At 43.8% G+C, this 13,658-nt stretch overlaps 1 protein-coding gene across 1 annotated transcript; it reads left to right on the top strand.

Annotated features, from left to right (window-relative positions):
* Positions 1-4,588: 4,588 nt before the first annotated feature.
* Positions 4,589-8,101, top strand: LOC105279869 (transcription factor Sp3). The gene has a single exon (XM_026971289.1). The coding sequence runs from the start codon at positions 4,675-4,677 to the stop codon at positions 6,754-6,756; it is 2,082 nt and encodes a 693-aa protein (XP_026827090.1). The 5' UTR covers positions 4,589-4,674; the 3' UTR covers positions 6,757-8,101.
* The last annotated feature ends 5,557 nt before the right edge of the window (positions 8,102-13,658 follow it).

Raw genomic sequence — 13,658 nt, 5'->3', positions numbered from 1 at the left:
TTTTAGCGTCACTGCTTCCCGGCTCTCTCGCGTCTAATTGTTCGACGTGACGGTAAGTGGGTTAAGCGGTCTTGCCCCTTAATTGCGCGGCCAGTTCCATAATTTTTTTTTTAATTGAATCGACTCCTTTAATTGCGCTCGAGGAGTGGCGACAGAGAAAGCTGTCGCTGGCCTAAAAGGCCATCTTTTCGACGAGGCTAGGCTCGTAAAGCTAACCATAAAATACACTCCCGAAATATTTTTCGCACGACGACGATACCTGCGCGCAAAGTCCTGTGTCGCTCGCGCATTTCAGGTACGATCTTAAACATTATCTCGAGTCGGGGATCTGAAATTGAATATATTCGTCGAGGATCAGAGGGGACTTGACCCTATCTCAAAATAAATCTACGTATGAAATGAAGTTTACGTCTGCGGCGAATAAGAGTCTAGGAGGAAATAGCGCGAAGCTGTATCAGATAAAATGTACATCTAAATCCGCATCATTTGTGACTTGAATCTTGCTGCTTGAATGTCTTCACCAAAATTGCTAGCAACGCTCTCTGAGCAACGTGGAACCGATTTTTCCTCGACGACGTTTTTAAGGAAAATCTTTATTTATTCTCCGACTTTCCACTTTTAATATTACATGTCTTTATAATTAAGCCTTACGTGAATGAAAATTGGCTTCTGCTGAAACAAAAGCCACTTGAAAGTCAGTAAAAACACAATGTATTCGTCTCTCTCGTCCCATGCTTGATGCAACGTACACACACGTATGCTCCTCGATCATATTACTCTCCGAGGCTTCATAAGACTGTTCCACTTTCTGTTCACCTCGCAAGAGGTATTCCGCAAAACTGGATCCATCGGGAGCAGAGATCTTACGCGCGGGGTGAGCCCCGATAACTTCCATTCTCCATCCTGTGCGAGTGCGAATCATCGTTACGCAACGCGCTCCAATTTATTTGCAATCTATTCGCGCTGTACGCGCGCGGCGTAAGTGCTCTATTAATACCTGTTTCGTGTCTTCCCTACTGAACCTGTTTGTTTCTCGGCGAACACCGTTACATCATAATTCTCGGACAGCATCACCGGTTTCCCAGCTACTCTTGCGGGGCCGGCAACCACGCTCGCTCGCTAAGGACTTTATTGCTCCATTTGTCCAATATCATTTCACGATCGTAGTATCTCCCTCCTCCCCCTCCCCCTCCCCTTTCCCCCCGACTTCCTCGGCGCGTTTCCATTCTTCGCCGAGTCCTGCCTGCAGCCCCCGCGCCCCCGTCTTCGCGGTTTTGCAACCAGCTCGCCGATACTCGCTCGCATTTCGCTCGGACGACATAAACGCCGGACTTACGGCCCCTCGTTACCGAGTTTCGCAACGAGGATAATGCGCCATTTTTTCCCCCCCCCCGTTTTTCATTGTACTTAACCTCTGCGGACCCAGATTCTTTCCCGCGCGAGAAAAATTTTTCGGGTTAAAGATCAGGAAAGTATGTTTCCAGCTTTACGCAAGTTGCGTCACGCACGGTCGTTCCGTACCGCTGGAAGTTTGGGCACCAAACTGCGGACGGGGACACGGCAATTGGTGACCCCGAATGGAATTGGGCCTGAAAGCGTTAATTACGAGCATCGAAGAATTTCGTGGCGTACTTTTATCAAGCACCGCGGTCGCTTCCTCGATTCTTCTGGTTCCTTTCGGGTTTCGTGCCTTTTGCGAAAAAGATTGCGAAATGCCCCACGATTGCGGAGCTCGCAGGATGAGTCACTCGGAAAGCGAGAAGAAAGAGGAAGACACGTGACGTCCGTTGGGAAATTATATCGGCCAAATGAAGCGATAAAATCTGGCCGCAGACATGTTATTATGGCGTATAAAAGTGCTCGTAAAATTTTACCAATTCCTGCTGTAGCGCAAGGAACCGCGACTGTGGAAGCTGAAAAGATGATGAAGAGAGCAAAGGGGTCAAGAAAGACGGGGGGAGGAAAGAGGAAGGAGACGAAGAAAAAAGAACACCTTCATATCTTTTTTTCTCCGCTCATGCGAAGATCGACTTGCGTCTGTTTCCTTTTTCTTTCGCAGCCGAAATTCGACCGATCGATCGAATCCAAGTACCGATGATCTCGCGTTCCCAAGCGCGAACGGATCCTTGGCCTTTTTTACCAGGAAACAGCTGGATGCTTCGTTGCACGCAAACAGTCCCGCTAACCCAGCTTGATGTCGTTCGAACGCGTGAAGAAAGTTTCATCGAGAAGAAAAAGGAGAGATTCATGATTAATAAAAAACATGCCAAAGAACTCTTTGGCATGTGAATGAACTTTTGCGTTTCCAAAAGTTTAAATTTTGCAATTTTTATTTTTTATGTATGGTACCGTTTCCGTCTGCTGTTCAATTTTGCGTTCAATTCAATGCTGTCTGTTTCCACATGTTGCTTAAATTTCGGAAATAAATTTCGAATGAACTAAGCCACGCTGAATATTCCAAATTCCACACTTCAACGCGCTTAATATTTTCCGAGTCGCAGACTGTACATGCGCAGTTTGTAAATCTTCAAATAAGTCTCCACTTATTCGAGCCAAGTCACGTTTTCCAAAATTTCTGATCATGCACGAGCCCGACGAAAAGAAAAGGAAGGAGAATAAAAAGATTGCGAAAGAATAATCGATCGGAGATTGAGGGCAAAAGTGGCTGCTGCCGGGTGTTGCCGGGTGATCGTGAATTCGCAGAATCGGCGAAATCGTCGTGATCGGCCGGGCCTCATTAGCCCGCCCGATCGATCTTCCGCGCGTGGATCGCGAGGGCCTGATCAAGCATACGGGCACCGACCCTCCTCCCCTGACCCCCACCAACCCTCTTTCTGCCTTTTTTCCTCAGAATCGTTGCGAGATCGTCGAACTTCACGATCCGATTTCCTCCGGGCGACGAGTTGCTCAAACGCGATGCCCGCCGTCGATCGTTCCCGGTTTCCTACTGTACGCCGATCTTGCGAGAGATCGAAACTAGATCGCGTTGCACAAGGCGCAGTCGGGAGGAAAAAAAAGATCGCTGCGGGGAACAATCGCATTGTGGCCCCTCATCGCTCTTGGGACCTACATTTCCTGGGCTCCGGATTTCTCGAAGGGAATTTCTTCGAATCGATATCCATTAGGTTTCTTTTGATCATTGAGGATCAACACCGTAACGTTTAATTTAAATCGCGAGGGTAATCTCCTCGAGCCTCTTCTCCTTGAAATTACAATTTTCACGCCTGCGGATTTAATTAGCAGCGATTTTTGTCAGTTTTCTACATCCTCGAGATACATCTTCGGTCTTTGCTGTCGTGGTTGTTTGCTTGTTCGCTTGCTCCGTCGTTGCCTTCCTTGCTTGCCATTAACTGATAAATGCTTGCAACGGCGTCGCGGGGGCGACCTAGATTTTCCAGGGTTTTTCTAAGCGACGGTGTACCCCGGCACATCGGCACCGCGAGATCGTTTGGTGCTTGAAGAGCAGGGCTCTCTCTCGCATGCTCTAAGGCGTGGGAACGCACCATGGCCGTGTATAAATTCGCTCTAGCGAGGCACAGCCCGCGAGATAGGAGCGGGAGGAGAGACAGAGGGATAAAGAGAGAGAGAAAGAGTGAAAGAGAAAGAGGAGAGGACGGCGCGCGTGTACGACGCCGAGCGGTATGAGCAACGCTTGCTCGCTTGCTTGCGCAACTTCTTTTCCGCGCTCGCTATCCCGCAACGCCGCAGCACAACGCACTGTACCAAATTAATACAGTGTAGCCGTGCAGCGAGCCACGCTCGGCTAAATGCCAACAACGCGAGCCGCGCGCAACAATTGATCGCAGCCGCGCTCCCGGATGTCCGAGCGCCGTTCCTCCGACCGGTCGAGGAACGTTGCGGAACATTGGGGCTAAGGTATCAATCGTTGATACCATTGCCCAAAAGAAATCGAAATCGTAACGACGGAACACTGAGAATAATTATGAATAAATTGAGAAAGAAATGATTAACTGGAAAACAATTAACAACAATTTTAGTGATATTAGCGGTGATTAGTACCATCGAAATTATTGGGCAGAGTTGAAGGGTACTAAATTAGGAAATGCTAGAGTATAATAAATAACTTTGTAATTATAATACTGTATATAGTAATTCAGGATAATTGGGATTCAAGAAATAAAATACTGCAAAACGTCAGTTTATAATTGATACTAGAGAGATGAGATTTTAAGTAGGTAAACAATTTATGGTATTATCTATACTATTATCTCGAGAGCTAAAATTCCAAGATTAAAAAACATCGGACACTCGGACTCAGACATTCGGATACACACACTGTGGTAGCCGAAAATTCGAATGTAACTGCTAATGTCATATTATCATATTTTTTGCATCGTTTCTATTCCATATTTGATTGATTGTATGGCGTGCATGCAACTCTTTATCTTCATGAAATGAGCTTCACATCCAAATCTCTGATGTATTAGCAAACTAACTAAAGTCTCCTTTTTCTAGGTTGTCCGTGGAACTCGAGGATGCGGTGGCGAATGGGGCGGAGTCGTAGGCGCTGTGTTTGATGAGGATAACCCAGGCCAAACCTCGACATCGGCACCATCACAACAGACTACAACGCGAGTCATCCAGTGTAATTAGAGCGGGTACCAGCGCGACAGCGACGAGCACGACGACGAACAGCGGCGTCATACTGTTTCCATGGACCTGACGGAAGCTTTCGTGCCAGGAGGTGGCGGTGAGGACCTGCCGAAGACAGACTTCTTCGACTTCGTGGTATCGCCGCCGCCGCATTGCACCTCGGCCGACGGCGTTGTCTCCGACGAAGAGAGTTTCCTGCACCGCGGCACCAGTGGCTGTCGCACCATGGGCGGCTATCTTCAGCAGGCTCATGATGACCACGAGGGTGCACATGGCGGCTCCTTTATCAAGGAAACTAACAACAACACGCTGACGGCGTTGCCACCTGTCTCGACCATCACCGGCTCGCTGAGCCATCATCATCATCACGCGCATCATCAGGTGCGCTCGCAGCATGGCGGTGTGCAGCAGACCGGCAGCGAGCCCACCGCCATGGATCAATCCGAGTGTGACTATTGGGGTCAGGAGGACGAGGGCAAGGAGCAGACGTGCAACATCCTGTTGGAGGACCTGAACAAGTATTGCTGGTCTACGAACGCGCATACTAATGACAGTGTCCTTCATCCGGCAGCGGGTGGTCCTGCGGACCATCATCAGGCCGTGGTTGCGGGACGCGGCGGCTGCGCTACTAACGACCGACAGAATACGGACGGTGCCATCTACACGCTCACGGTGCTGAACAACGAGGCAAACTCGATGGACGGGTTGGACTGCTGCAAGAGCCCGGCACCAGCATCTGGTGACTCTTGGTCCCTGCGGCCCAACCTAGACCTGGATGCGATTCTCAGCATGGAACCGTCTTCGGGCGAGCAGGATCACGAGCAACCGACGGGAGGCGATGTCACCAGGAGCGTCAACGAGAGGTTCCACCAGGCGGATGGACGTGGTTTTACTGTGCCCTCATCGCAATATACTACTGATGACAGCGGCTTCGTCGAGAGCAAGGAGCTGTGTGCACGGGCGTCTTCTGCTAATTGCTCTGGCGACAACAACAACGACTGGAAGCTGTCGGATCAGAATCTCCAGGAAGTAGCAGCCGCTGCGGCGGCTGCGGTCGCCGTTGGCGCTGGCGATTCTGCTGAGAGTTTGCTGCGAAGTGCTCTTCAAGGTAAATTGTACACTGGATCGACTCAATCGGTCTCTTCATCGTCGCCGTCCTCGCAGACATCTGCGATCGCAATGCCGGTCTCGGGAAACGCTGGCCTGATAGTAACCGATCAACAGCAGCAACAGCAACAACAGCAGCAGCAACAACAGCAGCAGCAACAGGAAGACTCTATGCAGGCATGCACCGATGAGGACTTGCTGCTTTCGCAACTGGACCAAACGACTTATCGACCAGGCGATTACGAGAAACTGAAGAGCATCGCGAACGAGGTGGTGGAGTCTTATTGCAGTCTGGAACCGGTCTGCAACGTGTCAGCGACCACCACAGTCATGTACACGTTGGATCCAGCAAGCGGGAGTCTCGGCACCATCACGTTACCGGCTGATCTGGGTCAGGTGAGCACTGTGACGGTAGTCACGGCCGCCCAGCAGGATGTTCTTCAACAGCAATCTGCTCAACGAACTGATGTGGATCAGCCACAGCAACAACAGCAGCAGCAACAGCAACAGTCGAATCAGCTACAACTAACTTCCGCACGTGTTGGCGTCACTTCCAAATCGCCAAAGAAGTACGTCAGACGCGGCAATCGTAACAGCAACAACGCAAACGGCGCGAGCAACGGTAATGCCGGCTCGGACGCCGGTAGCAATGCGAATCAGCAACAGGCTGGCGGCTCGGGTGGTTCGCCCGGTAGCGTTCAGCGCAAGGAGCGTTCTCTGCATTACTGCAGCATCTGCAGCAAAGGTTTCAAGGACAAGTACAGCGTGAACGTGCACATCAGGACGCATACCGGCGAGAAGCCGTTTGCCTGCTCGCTTTGCGGCAAAAGTTTCCGCCAAAAGGCTCACCTGGCTAAACACTATCAGACCCATGTGACCCAGAAGCCCGCCGGCATCCAGCAAACTTCCGCATCCGGGAGCAACAACGGAAATACCAGCCCGACGACGGAGACCAATGCAACTTCTCCCGCCATTGCCAGCAGGGCACAAGTCACCGTGGACCCGACAGGAACCGCCTGCAACCCCCCCAGTTAGTTCGCAAACGGCACGACACACGTCGTCTACGTTAATCTGAGTTTATTGAAAAAGACGACGGCCGTGGCAGGTCTTTGCCTTTTTCTTATTCTTCATTCCTTTTTTTTTTCTTTTTCATACGAGCGTAATAAAGAGCGACGATGATTTCTACGATGGAAATCCTCGAACCGAGCTTGTGAGGAAGAGCGAACCATGACGAGTGATTAGTAGTATGACGCAGCGTGTATCGGGTGTCCATGAACAAGCCCACGTAGTCACAAGAAATAAATTTCTCAGAGAAATATATTTGATTTGTCGAATTTTGAGGATATTAGCACTCGAGTACTTGACTCAGACTTAATTCGGTTTGCCCAATTACTTGAATCGAATTCAAGTTGATCTAATTACGTTGACTTACTTGTTTGAATTGTTATTTGAATTAGCTCAATTAAGTTTACTTAATCATTTCGTGAAAGTATTAAATTAACTCGAGCACAAAGAACTTGAAGCGTTAAACTGCACGAAGAATTGATTGCGAATCACGTGAAGAATAGGGATGATTTTCATGTGACACCCTGTACGCCAACAGGAAGCCGATTGAGCTTTGCATGGCGAAACTATGCAACCGAAGAGGTTATTAATTAAAAAGTTGATTAAGAACCTTGATTTTTGTTTGCGAGATTATCTATCCTAACGGCGGCAGCTCGCCGTCGAATTTTTGTATTAACTATTATTAATTAATTATGGACGATAGCGGGGAGCTAATAGCTTCCCTTATATTAACATGACATCCGTGAAATTGTTGTTCCTACGATCATTCAATTACCGTTAATGACAATGACAACGACAAAGACTACAACAATGACGACAACAAGGACAAAACGACGAATGTTTATAGGCTAATTGACGATTAATTATATTTAATAGCCACGAAATATTAACGTTGAAGATGTTTTATATAAAAAATAAATCTTTTATATATATATATATATGTAATTATACACAGAGTGTCTCGAAGCCATATCGAACATTCTTTTTATTACAACTGTTGCGATTAGTAAAGATAATTATACCATAACGACAAAATCGACAATATCGAGAGAATCTATCAATTATAATTAATTTATAAATCAAGATTTATTTTGAAATAAAGATCGATTTGATTAGCTAAGAGATCTGTAATGAGAGGATCGTTCGTTGGTTTCGAGGCACTCCGCGTACACAGAGAGTAGATTAGGCAGTAACTTAGAGCGATTTAAGTGCAGAGTATCGAGAGGAATACCCCTTAATAAGTAATTAGTAGCATGAGCTGTGATTTAGGTACATACTCAATGAGCGGTTTAGAGCGAAGCAAACGTAACGAGATGTGTAAGTGCTATTCTCTCATTGGTACTCTTTTTTCGTTTAACTCTTTCTTCCTCTTTCTCTCTCTTTTATCACGAAAGCGCAGCTGGAAAAGGGACGAACCATTCGCGATTAATTTGAATTTTCTGTCGAGTACGATACGCCATAGGATTGACAGCCGTAAGAATCGCATTTGTTTCTCGTTTCTCATTTTCATTGTTCAATTTATTTTCGCGATTTAGAGATTTTTATGGATGTGAATTAAAATCGATAAAGGAAATATCGATAATATTATAACAATGCGTGTACGTGTGATAATATAATATTATAATATTATTAATATATACATTGTAATACATTATAATATTATAATATTATAATATTAATCGATTCTTTTGTCATTTAAGCCGGTGCTCTTGTCGATAAGTCTGAATAGTGAGTTAAAGTCCGTCCTTTTAATGAGTAAGTTACTTTTCAGACATTTCGAAAATTTGTAGCTTTGTATTTTTACTTGAGATTTTAACAATGTTGTTTTTTATTTTAATTATTAATAATGGCTTTTTCTAGTTGTCAGAATGAAATGTATTATCTCTTTATAGTCGAATCTTTCTATAAAAACATATGCATTATTAACATAATTATCAAGAGAATTAAAGAAGTGGTGAATTTAACGATTTATGATAGACGGAGATCAATAATTATTGACAGAAAATTCTTCTCTTTTCCCGTTACAACGTTAAAAATAAAAATAAAAATTTGATTCTGAGATACCTTACCTTTTTGAAAAATTCGGCTGTAGAGAGAGAATTAACAAGTAATAAAACTGCCCTTTTATCAATCATTTCCGGTGATCGTGTCACGATATTCACTGCCGTCGTAACCAATCTAATAAAATAAAACCACTAATCAACTATTGACGGAGAAGATTGATGATCGACGATTAACGATAATTATGAGCCACGTCGATTGTACGAATTTCACGTCAGCGCGATTCTTTCGGCTACGATCTCAAAGAGCTGCGATAAACGCTTTGATCACGATGTAACGTGCTCTGTGTGGCGAGGTTCGCGATGACGCGGGACGCGCGAGTTCCCGCACGCTCTGTAGACGCTGCGCTACATTTTCCGGCGCCCCTGCGACCTCGTAATAACACTGCCGAGGTTAGAGTTTCCGAAGAGGGCCCCTCGGGCTATCGCAAGGTACGCCAGGCTGGTAATTACACGTTGCGTCGATATTGCGTTACGTGCACACACGGCCGCATCGCAGCGAGCGATGCACATCGCGTCGGACAGGTGGCGATAAATTTACCAAGCGGGATAAATTTATTTGTCGTTTGCCGATTTGTCATCAGCATAATTAAATACCGTTTTTGCGCTAGAGTAAGGCTTTGTTTTTTGAAAGATATGTCGGAGAAAACGCAACGCGTTTACCCTCGTCCGGGCGACCCGATCTGAATCCGCGAGACTTTTCAACATTCGACTTCTTATCTTTTTTTTTATAAGAGAAAAGGTCTATGTACGAATTTTATTATAAATGTTGTATAGAAGCAGTTAGATCGTTGCCAGAGTTGAAATTTAGTTGAATCCGCGTTTTGCGAGAGATCCGCTTGGATAAGGGTCGAAAGCGTTTGAAGAATGTTGAAGTGAAGTACGGAGGCTGTTAATTACGGAATTGAAAAGATTTAGAAAGTCTCGCGTGATCTTTCAGTCGATCGCCTTGCTCGCCGATCTTCGCCGATTTGACCAATTTGCATAATTAGTCACGTATGTGCAACATAATCGAGACTATTCTTCCACCGCATTAATGCTGATACTCAATTGACGACGCGAGCGGCGAATTAAATTCTAAGACGCATCGTCAGGCATCTCGATGGTTTATCTAGCGCTAACGAACAAATAATGATGAACGCGATATTCCTCGATCTTTTTTGTAAGCCATACATCATGATATACATCGTACCGTAACGCGTAATGTTGAAAAAAAAGAGAAACAGAAAAAATATATTCGCTATCCGGTGAAATTAGTTAACTTGCCAGAAAGAAAAGGAAGCAGAAACTGCAGAAAAGATTAACATCTGCTCGCGTTTTTTGCACTCCAATTAAAGTAGACAGCAATGAGCAGATTATCGTTATTACAGCCGGCTATCTAACTTTAATGATTTTATCGTGTCGATCGTATCTTGCCCTCCTGCGTGCTTCACTATTCTAATTAACGCGCCGAAAGAAGTGTCTATAAAAGAAACTAAAGACTCCGTAGATTTCTCTTCGTTCGGAAACTGTGAACGTTGGATTGCTACGCGGTCTTAATTCTTAAACCAATAATTCTACAATAATTCTCTTCGTGTATCGGTTTTAATTACTGGACAAAGTAAATTTCATCTCTTTCCATCTTTCGAAGGGGATTAATTAGAGAATGAACGAACCAGGTCACACGTTGGATATCTCGATCAATGTGGAAACGGGCCTGCCTGGTTTGTAGGGCACCTCGATATAAGGGCGTTATTACGGTGCTACCTCATCACGTCTAGGGTACTTAAAAGATCGCGATGATGAGAGCGGCCGTATAAGGGGTGCTTAAAGTCACCGCCGTCGCAACATCGCCGCTCGTCGGCTTTCACCAATCTTGTCGAATCAGATTGCGACCCGCCCGGCTTCTAATCAGCCGCGCGACGTTGAATTGGCCGCACGATCGATCTGATCGCGCGATCGCGAAAGGAAAGCGGCACCGTTGTCGGATCCTTGGATCGCGCGACATCCAAGGATGCGGCAACCACCGATCAGCGCATCGTCTTAACGAGCGAGAGGATTGAGATTCTGAAATTTTTTATATTATTTTATATTATATTTTATATAATTTTATATTTTTATATTATTATAGTGCGCTTTATTATAGTTTTATATAATTATGTGCGCTGTGTTTCATTTTTTAAAAAGAGATTGAATTATTTTTAATTTGCAATTTTTTGCCTCATTCGGATTTGATGACACAGAAATTTTTGTCGCCTAAGCGACTCTTCAAGAGTTGCGCACAGACCTGCTAACCTTCTGAAGGTAGGACGGAGGTGTGGCACACCCCGTCTTACAACAATGATCTCCATAGATGGAAGATTGCGCGAAAAGAGCAACGCAAAGGTCGCCATGAACGAATCGCGTGCCGCAGAAGAAAACGAGTTATCGATCGGAAAAATCGCGGACAATCGTGTGTCTCAATCCTCCCACTTTGCAACGCGACTACGGAACTTTTACGGTAATAACGATAATCTGAAATTGCTCGAAAACGCTAAAAGAAATTCTTCCGTTTAACAAAACAGCTAGCTGCTTTGGTTTGCAAAACGACACTTCCACGCAAGCGCTTGCCTCGTACATCTTTTATTGAGCGTCGTTCATTCTGGTGTAACGGTAAAAATAAATCATTTCCTGACGATGCGTAGAAACGGCTGCTTCGTCGATCGCATTACGTAAGAAAATACTCAACGGAGTCCTCGGATCCTCGAGTCTCGGGACGTCGAGATCCTCGGATCCTCAGTACTCGAGATCTTTTCACGAGATCTTTCCCTACGTTCGAAACGCGTTCTTAAGTTTAATGTCACTTTCTTCTCAGCCTATACTTTGCCTAGCATGTACGTACGTAAAGCTAATCCTAGGAGTAATGTGGCGGCTGTCTAGCCCGTTAAGGATACGAATCCGAATCCCGAGGTTACCATGGTAACGAGAATATAATTGTAGGAGATGTCCTTTCCTCTCTTTTTATTTTTTTTTCTTTTTCAGTAACGCGATGCAATAATACTCAAGGCGGTCGAGAGCCGCGCGAAGAAAAATATAGAGTAATTTCCGGTGAAGAGAAGTAAACGCGCGCGTTTTAGCTAAATGCGGCCGCCTGAATCTCCATTACGATCATGAATCAAAGTTGGTATCGGACAGCTTCATTTAGCTCTAAATGCGCGCGGGGAATGCGAATCTTTGTATCCTTGGAGAAGTTGATGAGATACATTACGTCTATACAGGGTGATTTGACACTAACGGAAGATACTTCAACGACAGACTCCTCGTCATTCCTAGTTTCTAATTTTTAATTAAATCGTTATTAGGTTAAAGTTGAAATTTAATTCTAAGTTGCAATTACGTTAAAATTATATAAGTATGTGTATATAAATTATATTTATATAAATTATGGAATGTGAAATTATTAAATTATAAAATCTGACGAAATAATCACAGAAAAGAGAAAATATTTATATTCCTCAAATGTTTTTATTCCAAATCAAATTTATTGAAATACAATGCCTAAACAATCAGTGAAAACGTGAAATTTCATTCCTTATCTTTACAACTTACTTCGAAAGATTTTTAATTGCGTTTCTTGTTAAATCTTTCCCGAGAAAAGTGATTTTAGATTTGAAGAATCTGTCGCTGAGATATTTTTCGATATCAAAACATCTTGTATATTAACGTGCGCGTCGGCCTATCCAGTACAAAAAGCAGATCGTTATTATGATATTTTATTATATCATGGATTATTGTGTTATGTGAATAATTACATTTTATGTTGTTAACGAAGTCGTAATATATATAAATATAATACATGTTTCTATACGCGCACAGATACGCAAATATATATGGATTTATATATATATTATATATATGTACATGTATATGTATACACATTAGCAACGTACCCACATGTGTGCGTCAACAACGTTATGTCGATATTGACAGTTGTATCGCTCTCTCCTCCCCATTTAAAAAACACCCTCATATAAGGCCCGTTGCGTTTCTTATTCCTTTTTTTTTTGAATCTTATATAAGGCCTTTGTTGCGTTTTATACTTTAGCAATATAAAACGATTGTTCAAGTTTCTCTTCTTCGCGTAGACTTCAGCAATCGCGAGGATCGTCGAACGGTCTGCACGAGATGATTTAATACGAAAGATTTCTAGATTTCGAAAAATGCAAATTGCCGAGTGCAATATACGTTTATAGTGTATCAGGTTTTCGACAAACTTGTTGAAAGAGACAACAAGTGTATTTAATTATAAATATTAGAAAGAGTTTAATGAAATTTTTGTTAAAAATCGGCTCCGAACTTGCCGAAGAGTTCACGAAAAAAGTGACACCGATAATTAGGGGACACTGTGTATAACTGCGTCGAAGTGTAAGTGGTGAAATAAGGATCGTTTGTTTCCTCGGATCCTTTGAAACTTAACTATTGACTAATTATATAAATTAATTAATATCGACTTGAATTTGGTATATAATTGCCGTTAGTTGGATCATTTTCTGATTGGAACAAAATGACGAAAATTTTAAGATGCTCTATATGAAGAAGAATAACATTCCATATGATCTTTCGACAGGATACTCTTCGCTATTGCTCACGAGTGTACAATAATTGAAGTAATTCTGAACGGCGGACCAGAGCCGGCATAGCAATTTAGAGATTTAGACAAGACGACGAAGAAATGTACCTATTATTTTTGTACTTAGTTTTAATAAAGGTTTATATGCTTTTTTATAAAAAAAAAAACAGACACTTGAGACGCCTAATATATTTAATTCTTTTTTGAGAGTTTCTTTAATTTTA

The sequence above is a fragment of the Ooceraea biroi genome, chromosome 7 (genome assembly GCF_003672135.1).
Source record: "Ooceraea biroi isolate clonal line C1 chromosome 7, Obir_v5.4, whole genome shotgun sequence".
Lineage (NCBI taxonomy): Eukaryota > Metazoa > Arthropoda > Insecta > Hymenoptera > Formicidae > Ooceraea > Ooceraea biroi.
This window is presented reverse-complemented; position numbering and strand designations above follow the sequence as displayed.